Source organism: Montipora capricornis, chromosome 1 (assembly GCF_036669925.1).
Source record: "Montipora capricornis isolate CH-2021 chromosome 1, ASM3666992v2, whole genome shotgun sequence".
NCBI lineage: Eukaryota > Metazoa > Cnidaria > Anthozoa > Scleractinia > Acroporidae > Montipora > Montipora capricornis.
Window position 1 is genome coordinate 30,919,961 of NC_090883.1, and position 14,916 is coordinate 30,934,876.

General features: G+C 39.5%; 2 protein-coding genes across 3 annotated transcripts in view; both read right to left on the reverse strand.

Annotated features, from left to right (window-relative positions):
* Nucleotides 1-4,929: 4,929 nt before the first annotated feature.
* LOC138038388 (uncharacterized) overlaps nt 4,930-14,916 on the reverse strand; it is a 41,888-nt gene continuing 31,901 nt past the window's right edge. For both annotated transcript variants that reach the window (XM_068884217.1, XM_068884238.1), the window contains exons 5-7: nt 7,824-7,993; nt 7,159-7,285; nt 4,930-5,508 (exon numbers count right to left, since the gene is read on the reverse strand). In XM_068884217.1, the coding sequence (XP_068740318.1) occupies nt 5,431-5,508; nt 7,159-7,285; nt 7,824-7,993 (375 nt within the window). In that variant the 3' untranslated portion in view covers nt 4,930-5,430. The remainder of the gene's footprint in view (nt 5,509-7,158; nt 7,286-7,823; nt 7,994-14,916) is intronic.
* Nucleotides 8,019-14,916, reverse strand: part of LOC138038398 (uncharacterized) — a 16,710-nt gene continuing 9,812 nt past the window's right edge. Inside the window, exons 2-4 of the mRNA XM_068884251.1 lie at nt 12,041-12,134; nt 10,517-10,638; nt 8,019-9,212 (exon numbers count right to left, since the gene is read on the reverse strand). Coding sequence (XP_068740352.1) covers nt 9,053-9,212; nt 10,517-10,638; nt 12,041-12,134 — 376 coding nt within the window. The 3' untranslated portion in view covers nt 8,019-9,052. The remainder of the gene's footprint in view (nt 9,213-10,516; nt 10,639-12,040; nt 12,135-14,916) is intronic.

Here is a 14,916-nt window from a genome sequence, read left to right on the forward strand (position 1 = left end):
ACTTCGTGTTAACCGGGAGCATCAATGGACATGGGGCCAAGTGGATAATCCCAGGTCAACTGGCCCCCTCTAAATTGACTGGAAATATAATAAGAAATATAATGATACATAAAGACCTATTTACGATACTAGACAAATTATTGTAAATCGGCTAACCTTCGAATTTCAAGATGGCGGAAGGATAGTCCATTTGCTTCGTGCAATCGTTTCAACACATATGTTATTTCTATTTTCCAATGAGGTTAACAATTACTTTATGCCAATGGGGGTAAAATGAAATGAAAACGTCGCAACAAACCAGATACACCTACCATGTGAAAATCCCACACGCAAGCGGTGAATGGACGACGGGACCCGGAATTACTGAGCGTTGGAGTTAAGATCCAACAACTTCCGGTTGTTCTAACGCGGGTTCGTTTTTTCTTTTTTTTACGTGGAAGTGGACTGCACAACAGGTCATAATTCTTCGGTTGCCTCGCTTAACACTCCCTCATATGTGCTGATTAACAATTAGACCCGTGGCCCTTGAGGGCGAAGGGTCTAATTGTTTGAGTATCACCCAACAGAAAAGACCCGGACAGAAAAGACAATAGTAAAGTTAACAAATGCAAGTTGAAAATATATTTGTTTGGGAATAAAACGAAAAAAAGCTTCTCGCTTTTCGCTAGTCGAGGACTATTGCTAATAGTCCTCTAGTAGTGTAGCCAATCAAAATGCAGCATTTGCATTAGCCCACTAGTTGGGTGATACTAAAAGGAGTTGAAACGATGGCCCCATCCTTCCGCCATCTAGAAATTCGAAGACGAGCCGGTTTACAATATTATCGTATTATTTCCAGTCAATTTAGAGGGGGTCAGTTGACTGGGCATCATTGTTTCGTCGTAGCCCTCTGAAAAGGTCTTGTAGAGGGGTTACTCGGTAAAAGAATTGTTATTGAAACTGTGGTTGCTGAAGAAAGTTCAGACTAAAAAGATATTGCCCACCCCTCCCCTCCTCAATGAAGGAATGCTCATACAGTATGAAGACCTATGAAAGAAGTTTGCTAAACGAATCAACAAGTAAACGGCGAGGAGTCATACTGTCAACCAAAGGGAAATTCCAATCAAGGACGGCCTAACAAACAAAACTGAAGTCCTCGGGTTGGTGAAAAAATGAGCATGATAATCATGTTGTAAGTAAAGGCAGAGAAGTTCTCCAAAGGTCTATGAAAAAGTCAATAACAACTAAAAAAGCCCACTCATAAGTTTATTTGAAGCTGGAACTCTTGCAGACATACAATGGGTAAAATGCAAGCAGCAATGTCATTTCTATCATTTGATTTATAGAACAAGTACAGCTACTAAACTGTAAATGGCGTAAAAAACCACCTTTCAAAACAAATGGAATGTTCTTTCCATCAACCGCTCTTTTTCAAATGGATCTTTTTTTATCCCAAATCTTCATTGCGGATTCTTGGCCCAAGAACTAATCTGTAATTCAGAAACGATTTAATAACCCGCAAAAAAATGAAAAATACTTTTGTATGACAAGTCACGGCCTTCAATTCAATCGTATTGAATTCGAACTGTGCGACCCACAGACTAGTATGCACTGAAAGGTCAAAAAAGAGATAATTTACTGAACCCGAAAGAGTTCCCCCTTCCAAAGAGCGCTAGACTCGAACAAGGCTTCTTTGCAGCTTATGGTTTCCAGTTCCCATAGTTTCTTTAATGGCTTCCTCCGTCTCTAATTGGGTCACTTGTTATCATGGGCAAAATTGTAATAACTTCTACTGAGGAGTTTTAAAATATATTTTAAAAAAATATCTATTAGAAAAAAGATTTTTTAAAAATACATTTTAAATTCTATGATAAGGCTTTCATTTGATTTTAAAGTGCCCCTGTGATAAAAAAAATCAATTACTTGTTTTATTCAGATTTAGAAAGTGTCTTTGCTTAACACTTGACCGGAAAAATTTTGAGCTTTAAATTTTATCCAAAGGCAGTTTTGGATTTCACGGTCCGCCATTACTCACTTTCAAAACTGAACGATTAGACCTCAGATAGGCTTTTATAGATGGTGCTTGCATACTTTTTGGCGTAATTTGAGAAAACTAGCATAATTTTCGCTGATTTTTAAAAGAAGCACTGCTAGCATAATCGGTATTTACAGGAGCCCAGCTCCTGGTATATATTAAGAACGGTGCCTACTGTTGTTATTGCGCATACGTTCTCTGTGCATCTCGAGATACTCGGGTTTCCTATCGGTGATACTAATTCAGGGATATTTTTGCGCGGTTTAAAACTATCCGGAGAAAGTAGATCTTAGTAAGTACTCTTGGTATCCAAAAACAAAATTGGGGGTAACCATGCATTTTCGAGAGATAATTAAGCTTCAATTTTAGAAAGAACGCCACACATTGTTTTGTATTTTAAAGCTTTTTACAACTATTATTCATGAATTATCTTTGAAAAAAACGTGGCTACGCCCAATTTTCTTTTTGGATTTCAATAAAATTTAGTTAAGATCTACATTTCCTGCATAATCGTAAACCGGGGCAAAAATACCTTGAATTAGTTACCATTTTTGTTCGATGTTTTAGCCGCCTGATTTGCGGTTTGATAGCGGAGAGGAAGCGGAGAGAGAGTCTCCAAGGGAGGCTGGCAGTCTGGCCCGAGACGACGGAACCGGAAGTAGCTAGATGGTGTTGGTCACAGTACCTCTCGTTTGCAAGTTTGCCAAAATGGCGGCAGCTTCGCCGCCCGATACTGCCTACAGCTAGAGACCATGCCAGAACCAGCAAACATAGTTATACACTGTTGCCTTCAAGGAAAAAGAAAGGAAAGGAAAGGAACTTTATTTAACTGTCTAGTCGTTCTAGCGCTGGAGCACTAATTGGGGACACTGTAAACCATAGTTAGTAAAAACTGAAATTAACATATGGCGCAAAATAGCCGGACATCATTAATATTCATATGACTAATCATCGCATTAGCATAGAAGTGACGCGCTGAAGCGCGAAAACTGGATTTTTAAAAGAAATGGCGCCAGAAATGGGCAAACGCGCAACTTTAATTTTCTTTTCTAAAAGCATTAAAATATCTGTGCTTGGTTTCAGCCGTAAGATTGATCGAGATTCCAGCATCGACAATCTCTTAATCGGGCAAAAAGAAATCTAAACCGAAACTGTATCGAGCGACAAACTATAAAAAGCTCAGAGAAGCCAATGAGTCGATTCCGTAATGGTCGGCTTCTTAGAGAGCGGCGCACACTTGTGTTTTACGCATTAGAGTTGCGAAAAACGCTTCAACAATTGTCGCACGGGAAAGAAAACCAACTAGTCGGTTCGTCCATTTAAGTCGAGTTTTTTTTTTAATTAAAGTGGCCCATTTTCAAACAGAGAAAACAGGGGAGTTTGGCTCGTCTGGAACGTAATTAAAGTTAAGCCAAGCATGTTTCGCGTGAATCACGGTTGATGATTTCTCAGCTCTGAATGATGTAAAATGAAACGTGACAGGAACAAAGACACAAATTGTGAAATTCTCTGTCATTACAATTTATAAAAGTAGTCAACATTGGACGCAACGAGAGGTCTGCCTCCAGTCCACAAGAGGCTTGGTAAAAATGTGTTAAAAACGCTCATGACACAACATACGAACCCGCCACTGAAGCTATAAGCTTGCGCCGTTTACACAGTGAGACAAGCCGAATGAAATTCAGCATACGCAAGCGTAGTAATAACGTCCAAGAAGATCTAGTAAGATTCAAGATGGGGTGCGAATCGTCGTGCTTGTGCAAACTCACGCCGGTTCCCACTTGTGAAATAAACACAACCGTATGATAAGCTTTCCTTTCTTGCGCTTTTATACGCTTATGCTTATTTCACGTTTATTTCAAGCCGGTTCCCACACGTGTTTTTTAATACTTACGCTTGTACTTAGCTCTTATTAACAGAGCAGGAGGTCTGTATGGGAGAATCTTGACCGAGGTCGTGAGTACAGACCGAACGCAGTGAGGTCTGTACACACAACCGAGGTCAAGATTTTCCCATACAGACTGACTAAGCTCGGTTAATAAGATGTTTATTATATGGCAAACAAGAACAATTTAATTCGTTTAATGTAACTGGTTTGTACTAACTGACATTTTGCTTGCGAACGGCGATGAGTGGCGATGAGCTGAACTTAATTCTGTCAAAGTTTGCTCGTCATTCTCTCTTTTGTCATCATGCTGTTTGGTACTTCCATAAATAAATATTGGTAGAAGAAAATACTCAATATTTTTGCATTTTACTTTGCATCTTTTCACCGCAAAACATTACCGGTCTAGATGGGAAAATCTAGACCGCGGTCAATATCGATTTCAGCCAATCAAATTCGTGAACTTGGTAGTTCCCAGTCCTTGTGAGACAGAACCATATAATAATTGTGCTTATTGCACAAGTGGGGACTGGGCTTAAGCTGTCGCAAATCATGTCGCAAATGAGATGTAGGATTTTCTATCAAACTATTCGGAGTGATCAGCTGAGTGATCGGGTTTGTTCGGAAATCTACTGCCTGCAAACTGCTTGTACATTTGATGGACAGTTATTCCACTGGGTATTCGCACCTCCCAGCATTTTCCTGTAGATTTGCATTTTGTAAGAAACTAACCGCAACCAATTGGAGTCTATTAAGAACCCACATGGGAGTTCAAGTGAGACAAAAGTAATTTATGCCAGAAAGCAAGTATATGTCCTACAAACAATAGCCATTCTGCGCCATGAAGTAACACAAATCAAGTCAAATGTTGGTCTTTGAGGAGAGGGAAACCGGAGTACCCGGAGAAACCCTCTCGGTGCAGAGTAGAGAACCAACAAACTCAACCCACATATGACGTCGAGTCTGGGAATCGAAACTAGGGAGCTTAAGCAACGACAACGCCGACGGCAATGAGAACGTAATCTCAAAATATAAAACTGCGTAGTTTTAATCGCTGCGTGACTATTTCAACCTTTTTAATGTGACAAGGGTGTGGTAGTTCCTCGAAAATGACACTGGTCGAAACGGCGCACGCACGCATTGCATTCTTAAACTAATGAGCCTTTGACGTCGTTTCCTCCTCGATCCAGATCTCTCTACAACTTAAAGTTAGTAATGGCGGACCATCAAATAGGAAAATTCCAGTTAAACTAAGACTTAAAACTTTGGTCGCTTAATGTTTAGTTAACATAGTTTTGAAATCCAAACAAAAATAAAAATTGATTTTTTGGTCACAGGGGCACTTAAATAAAATTTTACTTTTTTCATTCTCTTTGTTCCTTGAAATGATTTCTTTTTTAAATCTAGTTTTCTCCATGCGACTTCTTAATTTGTAAATAACCTAAATCGTGCATTGTTATGATTGAAACGATTTTTGAGCGATAAGCGGTTAGTGTCAGCTCTTTTTGATCCATGTTTGTTCTTCTTCTTCTTAAATCATGGTAAAACTGTCCTTCGAGCCTCTCCAGCACAATCTTCTAAATGAGTGAACAGTAAACGTTCCACCATCCTATAAATAAAATCCAACGCAAAAGAAGAATCAAATTAGGAAGAGGACAATCAAACGCATATCAGATGGCGAACATTCAAGCACTTATTATCCATCAATTGTCAATACCAATGAAAAAAAACCGGGGAGGAGAGGGTGGGGAACAAACGAACTGTTTACGCACCAGATGAAAAAAAGAAGGGCAGGCCACAGGATGGGTGTGGGAAAGACCGGCCAATAAAATCTCTTTAATTAAAGTAATTGACTTACGCCTCGAACAAATAAATACTCTAGGATCGCTTTAAGGAAAGGGAGATTTTTCCCGCAGGGGGGAAGGGGTTATGTTCTCTTATACCATAGACCTTTTTCATATAAGCCATCTAGACTCGCTGCAATGCGCAAAACTCAAAAGAATATGTTTACCAAAATGAGACCAGTAGGTCCAATTAACATAAATACAATTGAATATCAAATCGGTCGTCATTTATGAAAATGGTCTATGCTCAACTTTTCACTCGTGTCTCGCGCTTGGTGCACGACCGCAAAAGCTATGAATATTGGTCGTTAAACAGTCAATAAGGAATTTAAGATTGGAGCGCTTGTATGACTACGAGTACAAAAAAATTCACCCCAATTGGCGAAGACCAGTTTTGTTTTTCACTTAGAAATTATTGTGACACACAGATCTCTTAATGTCATCCACCTTCCAACACGCTTGCCGTGGGAGAACAGGTTTGCTGTTCCCAACCCAGGTTACCACATGTGTTGCATGTAAGGCTGCCACTTAAAGGGGTGCCTAAAACATGCGCCTGGATTATGTTAGCTACTCCATGCTGATGATCGAGACCCAGCAATGCCGAAACAGCTGTCCATGGCTGCTAATTGACCGGGTAAGTGGATGTGCGCATCCGTTATGTGTTGACCACACCGGGTTGGCGTTAGCATGTCACCATGCATTTTTTGTTGTTGTTTTTTTAACTTTGCACCTTTGGTTTTTTAACTTTGCACTTTTGTTTTTTTCAACTCGCGAGGGAAGCGCCGGATTCTTGCGACAAGTGTCTTTTCCTAATGGTACGCACGCGCGTGTATGTATTTTTCCCGCTCCTAACTGTACTAGCTAGCTGAGATTAGAGACAACTTGCAGTCTAACACCAATCCTGAAGCTCTTGTAAGATAAGGCTTATTAAGCACACCCGTTTTTGAGACGCGGACGGCAACCGGAAGAAAACATTTCGCGTTCCAGGACAGTGGTGTCTCCCAGATTTTTATACTAATCATCTCTAATGGAGAAAAGATACTTAGCAATGTAAATGTGGTTGTGTGACAACAAGTTACAAGGGAAAACAACTCACTTCCGGTCGCCGTGCGCGTCTCAAAAACGCTCGTGCTTAAGCTCCCTTAGCAACAGAACGGGAACGTCATTGGCGACGTCGCGCGCAGCAAAACTACCAATGAGAATTTAGAATAGAGAAGAAAAGAGTGAAGTCTACTCTATTCTGAATTCTCATTGGTATTTGTTCTGCGCGCGCCGTCACCACTCACGTTTCCGTTCTGTTGCTAAATAAGCCGAACATGTACCTAGTGATTACGTGGTTACGTGATGACGAGCGCTGTGATCTCGCGCGAATTTATCAAAATGGCTTATAAGGTCAGTCGCGAATGTTAACATACCTTCACCAACACAGGTAGGTCTATCCAAAATTCGTAATTCGGAAAAACCTCCTTTCCCTCCTTGTGTCTGACATACTTGTTAAAAAGCGTTCCAATGATGGCATAGGCAAGCAAAAGGGAAAAAAATCTAAAACAAAAAGGAAATAATATGTAGGCTCGTTTTTGTCACAATTGTTTGATCTTCTGAGAGGCACCGGTACTTGAATCGTCGTTGTCCGACCTCGTTTCCAGGATCCCAAGCGAGGGAAAAGCCCTGGGAACGAGGCTGAATGTCCGAAGCTTTTCACTGAGCTGTCAAGGAGCCGATTTTAACGTTGGAGAATTCAACGAGATTAATTAATTCTGGAGAAAGATCTCTGCTCTAATAAAACTGATCCTTGTCAAAGGTAATGAATAAGCTCAGTTCAGGGCTGAAAGTAGGGACTATTTTCAAATAGTATCCACATCACTAGGTAGAAAGGATTGTTACCACATCACTTAAATACGATTTCTACTTCGATTAAAAGCTAGCCTCGATCAATTACTTTCGTCTTATTTTTTGCATCAGTTATAGCCAAATTTCAATATATTAAAATTCGAAAAAAAAAAACTGAACCTGGGTAATTAAGTGAATTTCCATATTTGAAATTGGCCCGTTGTAAAATGAGTTATTAAATAAAACATACGCAATTAATAATTTGCTTCCCAGGCTTAATCCTGTCTTCTCGTCAGGAATATGAACAGAGCTGCTATCAGAAGGAGCAATGGTAGGCTGGATCGATTGAGCAGTGTGAGGTTTATAAGTAGAAGTCGGAGATTTGTTCAGGCAGGCATACTTGGTATGAAGGACAGTTTTCTGAAACGAAAAGGGAGATGGGCGATTATATAAGTTCAGGCTAAGAGATCATCGATGCGGTCAACCTCGCTTTCAGGACCTCGGTCCTGGGAACGAGGTTGCTCGAAGAGATCTTGGGTCACGCAAGAGTCGTCCGAGTCACCTAATTTCTGATTTAAAAAAAAAAGGTTTTGTTTTTATGAACGCTATTAAGTGATATATTAGTTATTACTGCTTTTTTCTTTTTGCTATCTTTTTTAGTTTTCATTATCACATAATTGGTCGTTTTACGACCTGTTGATTTTGTAGCCAGCCGTCTGGTTGTTTCTAGGGGCCCGTTCCTCGAGCGTTCCAGTAACTGTTGTGCTAACGGCTATCCCATGTGTAGAATGACGATCCAAGAATACCTGAATACCCGTGAACTCTTTAATACCTCGTCTTACTTATACTCGGGCACCATTTACTAACTATTCTTGAAAACTCCAATTGAACTCAAACTACTATTTATACTAGACTGAATACACACAACCCAGAGAGAATTACATGAGAGTGTCTATAATAGAGTCTATTTTTAGAATACCCTTTCCCGCAAAAATTAGTTGTCACGTCCCTGAAAAAACATTGCAGATGCAGTCACGAGTGACATCGCTCTCCCTGACTGGTTAAAGTAACGGCCCTTTGTTTGTTTTCTCGCGGGATATCTAAAATAAGTCAATTTGTGACTGTGATGGGGCAAGACCGCAAATTGATAGAGATACACTTTTACCTAATTCACTCTTGATAAAACTGAATACCATTTGGCAGATACGCCTATATTAAATTGGGGTCACGTGGTAACATGACATTACAATGACATCACAACTTCTAACACAACATAAATTTTCGGGCCTGAGAAAAGAATTGTGAAATTACGATCCGCCGATTTTAGAAAACAGGTCTTTCAACTGATTTACAAGATGGGAAAGAAACAACGTGATATCAAAGTTTAATGCCTCGAAACCGCCTCGGTTTACGATAAGCTAAGATTCAAAGTGCTTTATGGCCCTCGAATACGGCCTCGGATCTTTCGCGAAACGGGCCTCATGATCTTGAAGTACCACAGAGTGGTGGAAATTTACTTTGATAGCGTGGGGAACTTACAAACACAATGGCTGACTCGCTCGGGCGTAACACCAGCATATCATTGACTGTATCCGGCATTTCGGCGCATGCAAGAGATATATTTAAGGAAGTCCTCCTCCTGTTGAAAAGAGAGAGTCGGTCCGTTTAGCGAAAACCTGTGACCAAGGTCTTGAAAAAGCTGCCCTCGGCCTGCGGCCTCGGTCAGCACTTTCAAGGCCTTGGTCACAGGTTTTCGCTATACGGACCTCCCAGCTGGCAAATAACATATATTTATTGCATGTGAACTATAATTTGTAGTATACAAAAATTTGGTTTTATCAACGGAGTTGATAATGTAAATTGGCCACCGACGCAGCACCACAGTTTCTTTAGAAACTACCCCCTTCATATAATTTGTAGTTTTTGGGTTAAGTGCTCAGCTTGGTGATGAGGGTTAGGCACTTATTTTGAATGGTTAGCTTTCATGTAAGGTTAGGAACACTGCCTGCATTTTAGTAATTAAGGTTAAACCACAAAGTCAATCCTTCAAATAGCAAGGTCTCTTGAAAGTCTTGAAACTGGTTTGAGCCACCTTAAAAAGGCTTCTTTTTGTATATTTTATTTCTTATTAAATAAAACAAATGGATTCCATGTTGCCATGCATCTGTTCATATTATATCATATCATATCATATATCTTTATTTAAACCTCGGATTTTTAGAGTAGCTTGGTTTAGCTAATATTTCCGAGCATTTACCCTCCCAACCATGATACATCACAGAAGACAGACGACAACACCGGGAACTACATGCCCTACTCTTTGCGACAAGTGTGCGGGTTCTTTTACGTCCCACAGGATTATGAACATTGAAGAGTTGTGAGACGGGACCTCCGGCTTATCGTCCTTATCCGAGAAGACTAGAGAGTCTAACCATTTGCAGATGTAGTAAAGATGTAGTAAAGACCCTGAGTGTTGGTCCGGCCGGAGTTGAACTCACGACCTCCCGCGTGACAGCCCGGTGCTCAACCAACTGAGCCACCGGTGCGCGGTTCAGTAATAGATCACAGAAGACGTCAAAATGTTGTACGAACTCACACTCGGGATATCCCCTCGTGTGACACTTTTATGTCCTTAACACATTTTGACATCATCTGTGATGTATTACTGCACAGCCGAACGAAAGGCATCATAAAAACTCTTAATTCTTTATTATATCATGATGAAAACAAAGAGATTCCATTTTGCCGTGCGTCTGTTCATACATAGCTCACAGAGGACGTCAAAATGTGGTAAGAACAAGTCACTTTTTTGCACGTTCTTACCAAATTTTCATGTCATCTGCCATATATGTTACTGAACAGAAGCACGGCCAACATGGAATCAATTTGTTAATCAAAACCAAAATGACTCGATACTTTACTATTATTGAAGATTATTCATACCGTGGTGGAACGAAGGCTTCATATACCAAGTAACACCGCCCATCTTCTTTATTGAGTTTACATTTAAAGTCGTTCGGTGAAGCAATACTATACCGCTCTTTTTCTATTGTCTCAGCGCAAGCCTGTCAAAAGATCAGAAATCCGGCGAAACATCAATGGACATAATTGAAGGCTTTATGCGTGCCAGGATGATTCGATAACGAGGCTTCGCTCTTGAAAGAGGATCAGCCTTGGGGTTCATGATAAGGGACGTCTCGCAAGTGTTATCACCAATGACACAACCACGGGAGAAGACCACGTTATTTTTTTCGTTATGTGTAGGAAATCTTAAGAACTTGAGTGCATTTCGTGATTTATGGGCACGAGTTCTCAAAATTGCACGAGCCGTGGGCGAATGCAATAGGCCTTATTCACGATAGCCGCCATGTTGGTTTTGAAATTGTCGTGAAAATTAGCCATGTGTTATGCTGGGGGCAAACATTGGAATAAAGACAAATTGCGGACAATCTGCTCTTCGAAATATTAAATTAACATTGCTAAAAGTACATTTTAGAATTTAGAATTAAGTACCTTTTGTAATAATTTTATATCTTTTGATTGCCTCCGACATTTTTACTTTCTACTTCGTTATCTGCTCATTTTTCACTAAAAAACATCGAAGTAAATTGTGTAATCGTTCTATTTGACTACTTAGGTGATAAACATTCAATGAACGCGAAACAAATCATCTGTGTGGCTAAGATGTTCGTTATAACCTCTCGAACTTGTGTTGTTTGCCCCCTCAGAAGTGTGTAGCTAATTTGCATGATAAAGGCAAATCCAACATGGCAGCTATCGTGAATAAGGTCTATTAGCCGCTAACAAAAATACTATAATGCTCTTTGCTTGTCCCAGCAAAGTTTTGCATGAGCATCGTTTTTATTTCCTCTTGTAAGTCCCAAGAGAAAATGGAAATAATGCTTATGCAAAGTTTTGGAGTGACAAACAAAGAGTATTATGGTATTTTTGATAGTGGCTAATTTGAGAAATTTCAAAACATCACGAGTGACCATAAATCACGAAAATGCACGAGTAAGTTCATACGATTTCTTATTTATTATATACTCCATTGAACTTTTTTTTTCGTTTCCTTGCCGTAATCTGCTAAATAAAAGCTATTTAAAATTCACGAGTTTTTATTGGGGCGCGAAAAATACCCTTTTTCTTCGTGTGTTAGTGTAAAAACTTGAAGTGTAGAAGATGGACGCTTGTAATTAAAGAACTCTCTCAAGCACTCCGGCCTAAGTGGCTCGCCTTAAATCCGATTCGCCGACGGAACAAGATACGCGTTCGCATCGCAGTCTGAGAACCGTGACGGCGTTTTACCCTTGGTATTGGTCAGGATTACAATCACCTTTCTTTTCGTTGTGAAAGCAAAATTAATGTGATTTAGACAAAAAGAAAGAAACCGCACAGGAAAGGGTTTAATAAAGCTGCTGCTAATAGCCACTAAAACATGGACACAAGCTGCTCAAGTCAACTTACCGCTACATTCTGACATTCACCGGTGGAATATGGATAACAAGGATCCCAGCTGAATTTCACAAACTCCATATCGTATGAACCAATGTTTGAAAATCTAAACCAACCAACAAAAGAATTATCAACAAATGAAATGATATATGAAATGAATCATATATTGAACTGATTTTATATCAGCAGAACAGAGCTGAATAACGACGTCTACGCAAAAAAAAAAAAAAACTCTGAGGAGAAATTGAAAACAGTCGGATCTCTGTTGTCTGGCTATTTACAATTTTATTTATTTGTACTCAACCCTGCACCAGTCTTCAGGTAAAAAAAAAACAATTGGAAATTTGACTAATTCTTGTTAGTCAAGAATTATTTGAAAGAGAGCTTGTTGTCCATTTTTTGCTTCATCATTCAAGGAAAAGTTTCGTCAGAAAAGGGTTTGATCGTGAAATCCGGTGAGAAATTTATTTAGTTACGTATCGTGGGTATCTAACACGGAGTGTCTTGCTTGTTTGCACGCACGGAATGCCTGATAGGAAGGTGTTTTTTTGCCTCTAATAGCAAATATATTGTTTGTTTCAATAAAACGTTTGGCTGGAAAGCTTTTTGTGAGATTTTTCTCCCTTTGCGGATTCATCGTTATGTAAATATTAACTAATTTGCATGCGCGGGTTGAAATTTGATATGGGAGAAGTTTTCATAAGGATGACAGGAATTTTTAGTCGTGTTCTTTCTGGCAAATGATTAGTAGGCAGCCCATAGTTTTTAATGACAGAAAAAGATTTGTTTTGTCATTCTAGTGTAAAATGAAGTTTGTTTGGGAAGCCAGCAATACTTCTTTAAGTGATTCCTGGTTACTTGTAACCCAATTTATTGCTAAGACTTACTAGTGCAAAGATTGTTTTCGTTACTCATTAACACGAAGATTATTCAACAATATATCGCTCTAATTTAACCCAAAACCATTCAAATAATAAAAAACTCCATATTTGTTGAAAATTTCCTTCGCTTTTGTGTTTGTGAGCATTATGATTTGCTGTACTGCAGGTTCACGTGTTCGCAAATTTGTTTTTGCATCTCACTGATGTTTAAATTTTGAATTACAAACTCTGTTTTGATTGGCCACTCAACCTCATTGTGTAAACACCCTGAAGTCAAAATAGGTACTTTTCGTTTCTGAGGAAACGAAGCAAAAATATAAGTAGTGTTTTGTTTCCGGGCTGCGCAGCCCCGGGGACGATAAAAAATATGCCGCATTCGAGCCCGACCCCCCAGCCCGCTCTTTCCATTGTAGGAGTTACCAGGATTACCTATTGGATTCCTAGGCTTTTTTTTTTCAACTTTTTATTTTCGGCATTACTCCTGGGAAAATCCACTTTCAGCGCCTTCAATACCACCCAACTCAGTACCCTCTTTTTTTTAATGTAACATGTACCACAGGCAACACAGTTTACGCTTACGGAGCGTCTAGTTTCGCCAAGGTCACTGAATTTGTGTCGATTTTTGTGGTAGTGGACTACACATTATGTCACCGGGTTGTAAGAGCGTAAGGGTGTAAGTCCGTGCTAACAATAGCCCCGTAGCGCGTGCATAACTCAGGAACATAAACAGGTCTGCTGGAAGCGAGCTTGGGTTTTAACAAAATGAGCTCCAAAATCGGCATGAATTTGATGAATAATAAAGCAGCTGCTATTTCCAAAACGATGCAACTACCTGGTGTTAAATAACCTCCTCTAGGAGAGTGAATTTTTAACTTTACAGAAACAATAGTCAACCTCAAGAGTTGGGCTATTGTGACCTTTGTGTTGAATTCGTACATTTCTTGTCAATCTTTAAAACGCTTGAGAAAAAAAAAGGTAACTAACAAAAACAAAAACCCGGTGTCTTGCCATCATTTTGACACAGATCTATCCTTTGTTTCGCGAGAAAACATGCAAGGTAACTTGATCACGGCGCCCGCTGAATTCAATGTCACTTTCGATTTTGCAATTTACTTGTGCAGCCAAAAGTACAATAGAAAAATTGAACGTAGCAAAAATCTCCCAAAATGTTTTTCGCTGATGGTAACTTTTTATATTCTCGGTTCAAAATTTAAGTTGTTTTCATGTCGCAAATTTTGTTGCTGATGGCAAAATATTTTATTCTCGATCGACACTTATGAAAACACCCTTCTGTTCTTCCCGAAACCTGTGTATCAATATTTATTTACTTTTCCATCAATACTTGTTTTGCATAAAGCACGCCAACAAAATCTGTACTTTGCTTAGTTCGCGTTTTTGAGCGTCAAAATAGAATTTTCGGTCCTATGTTTCTGACGGCAAGTCGTATATTTTAAGGTCTCCCATCCTAATACTAACCTCCGCCGGGCATGGCTTAACTTCTGTTAACTTTTGTTTTCGAAAGCTGTCAGGCGCTCAGAGTGCACGCTTAAACTTGTGGTGAAAAAGAAGTTGTATGGGAACTTGAAAATGATCAACATGTCAGCCAATGTTTCTCGATTCCCTTTTATTTTCTTCAGTCTTTCTGGGTTTAGTATTTTACTAGTAACCACATGTCTTCTCAGGGGGCTATTTACCTAAGACATCTACCATGGCACTATAATAATGATATACGGTACCAAAACAACATCGTGTACTATTAGAGCTACATATTACGCAAAGATAAGTTGAAGCTCCTAGGAGACAAAACGCAGCTCAGTTGACAATTATACAGCCCTGTGTTACTGCACTACCACACATACGCAATGCGTGCCTATGTTTTTGAAAAGGCAAGGTTGCCTTCGGGTCGAAATGCACTCGCGTTCATTTCCTATAAAAGATTTATGTCTCCAAAGGTGAATTGTCAGGATTCCGTTAAATGACTATTCCGATTGAAAAAATGCACAACGA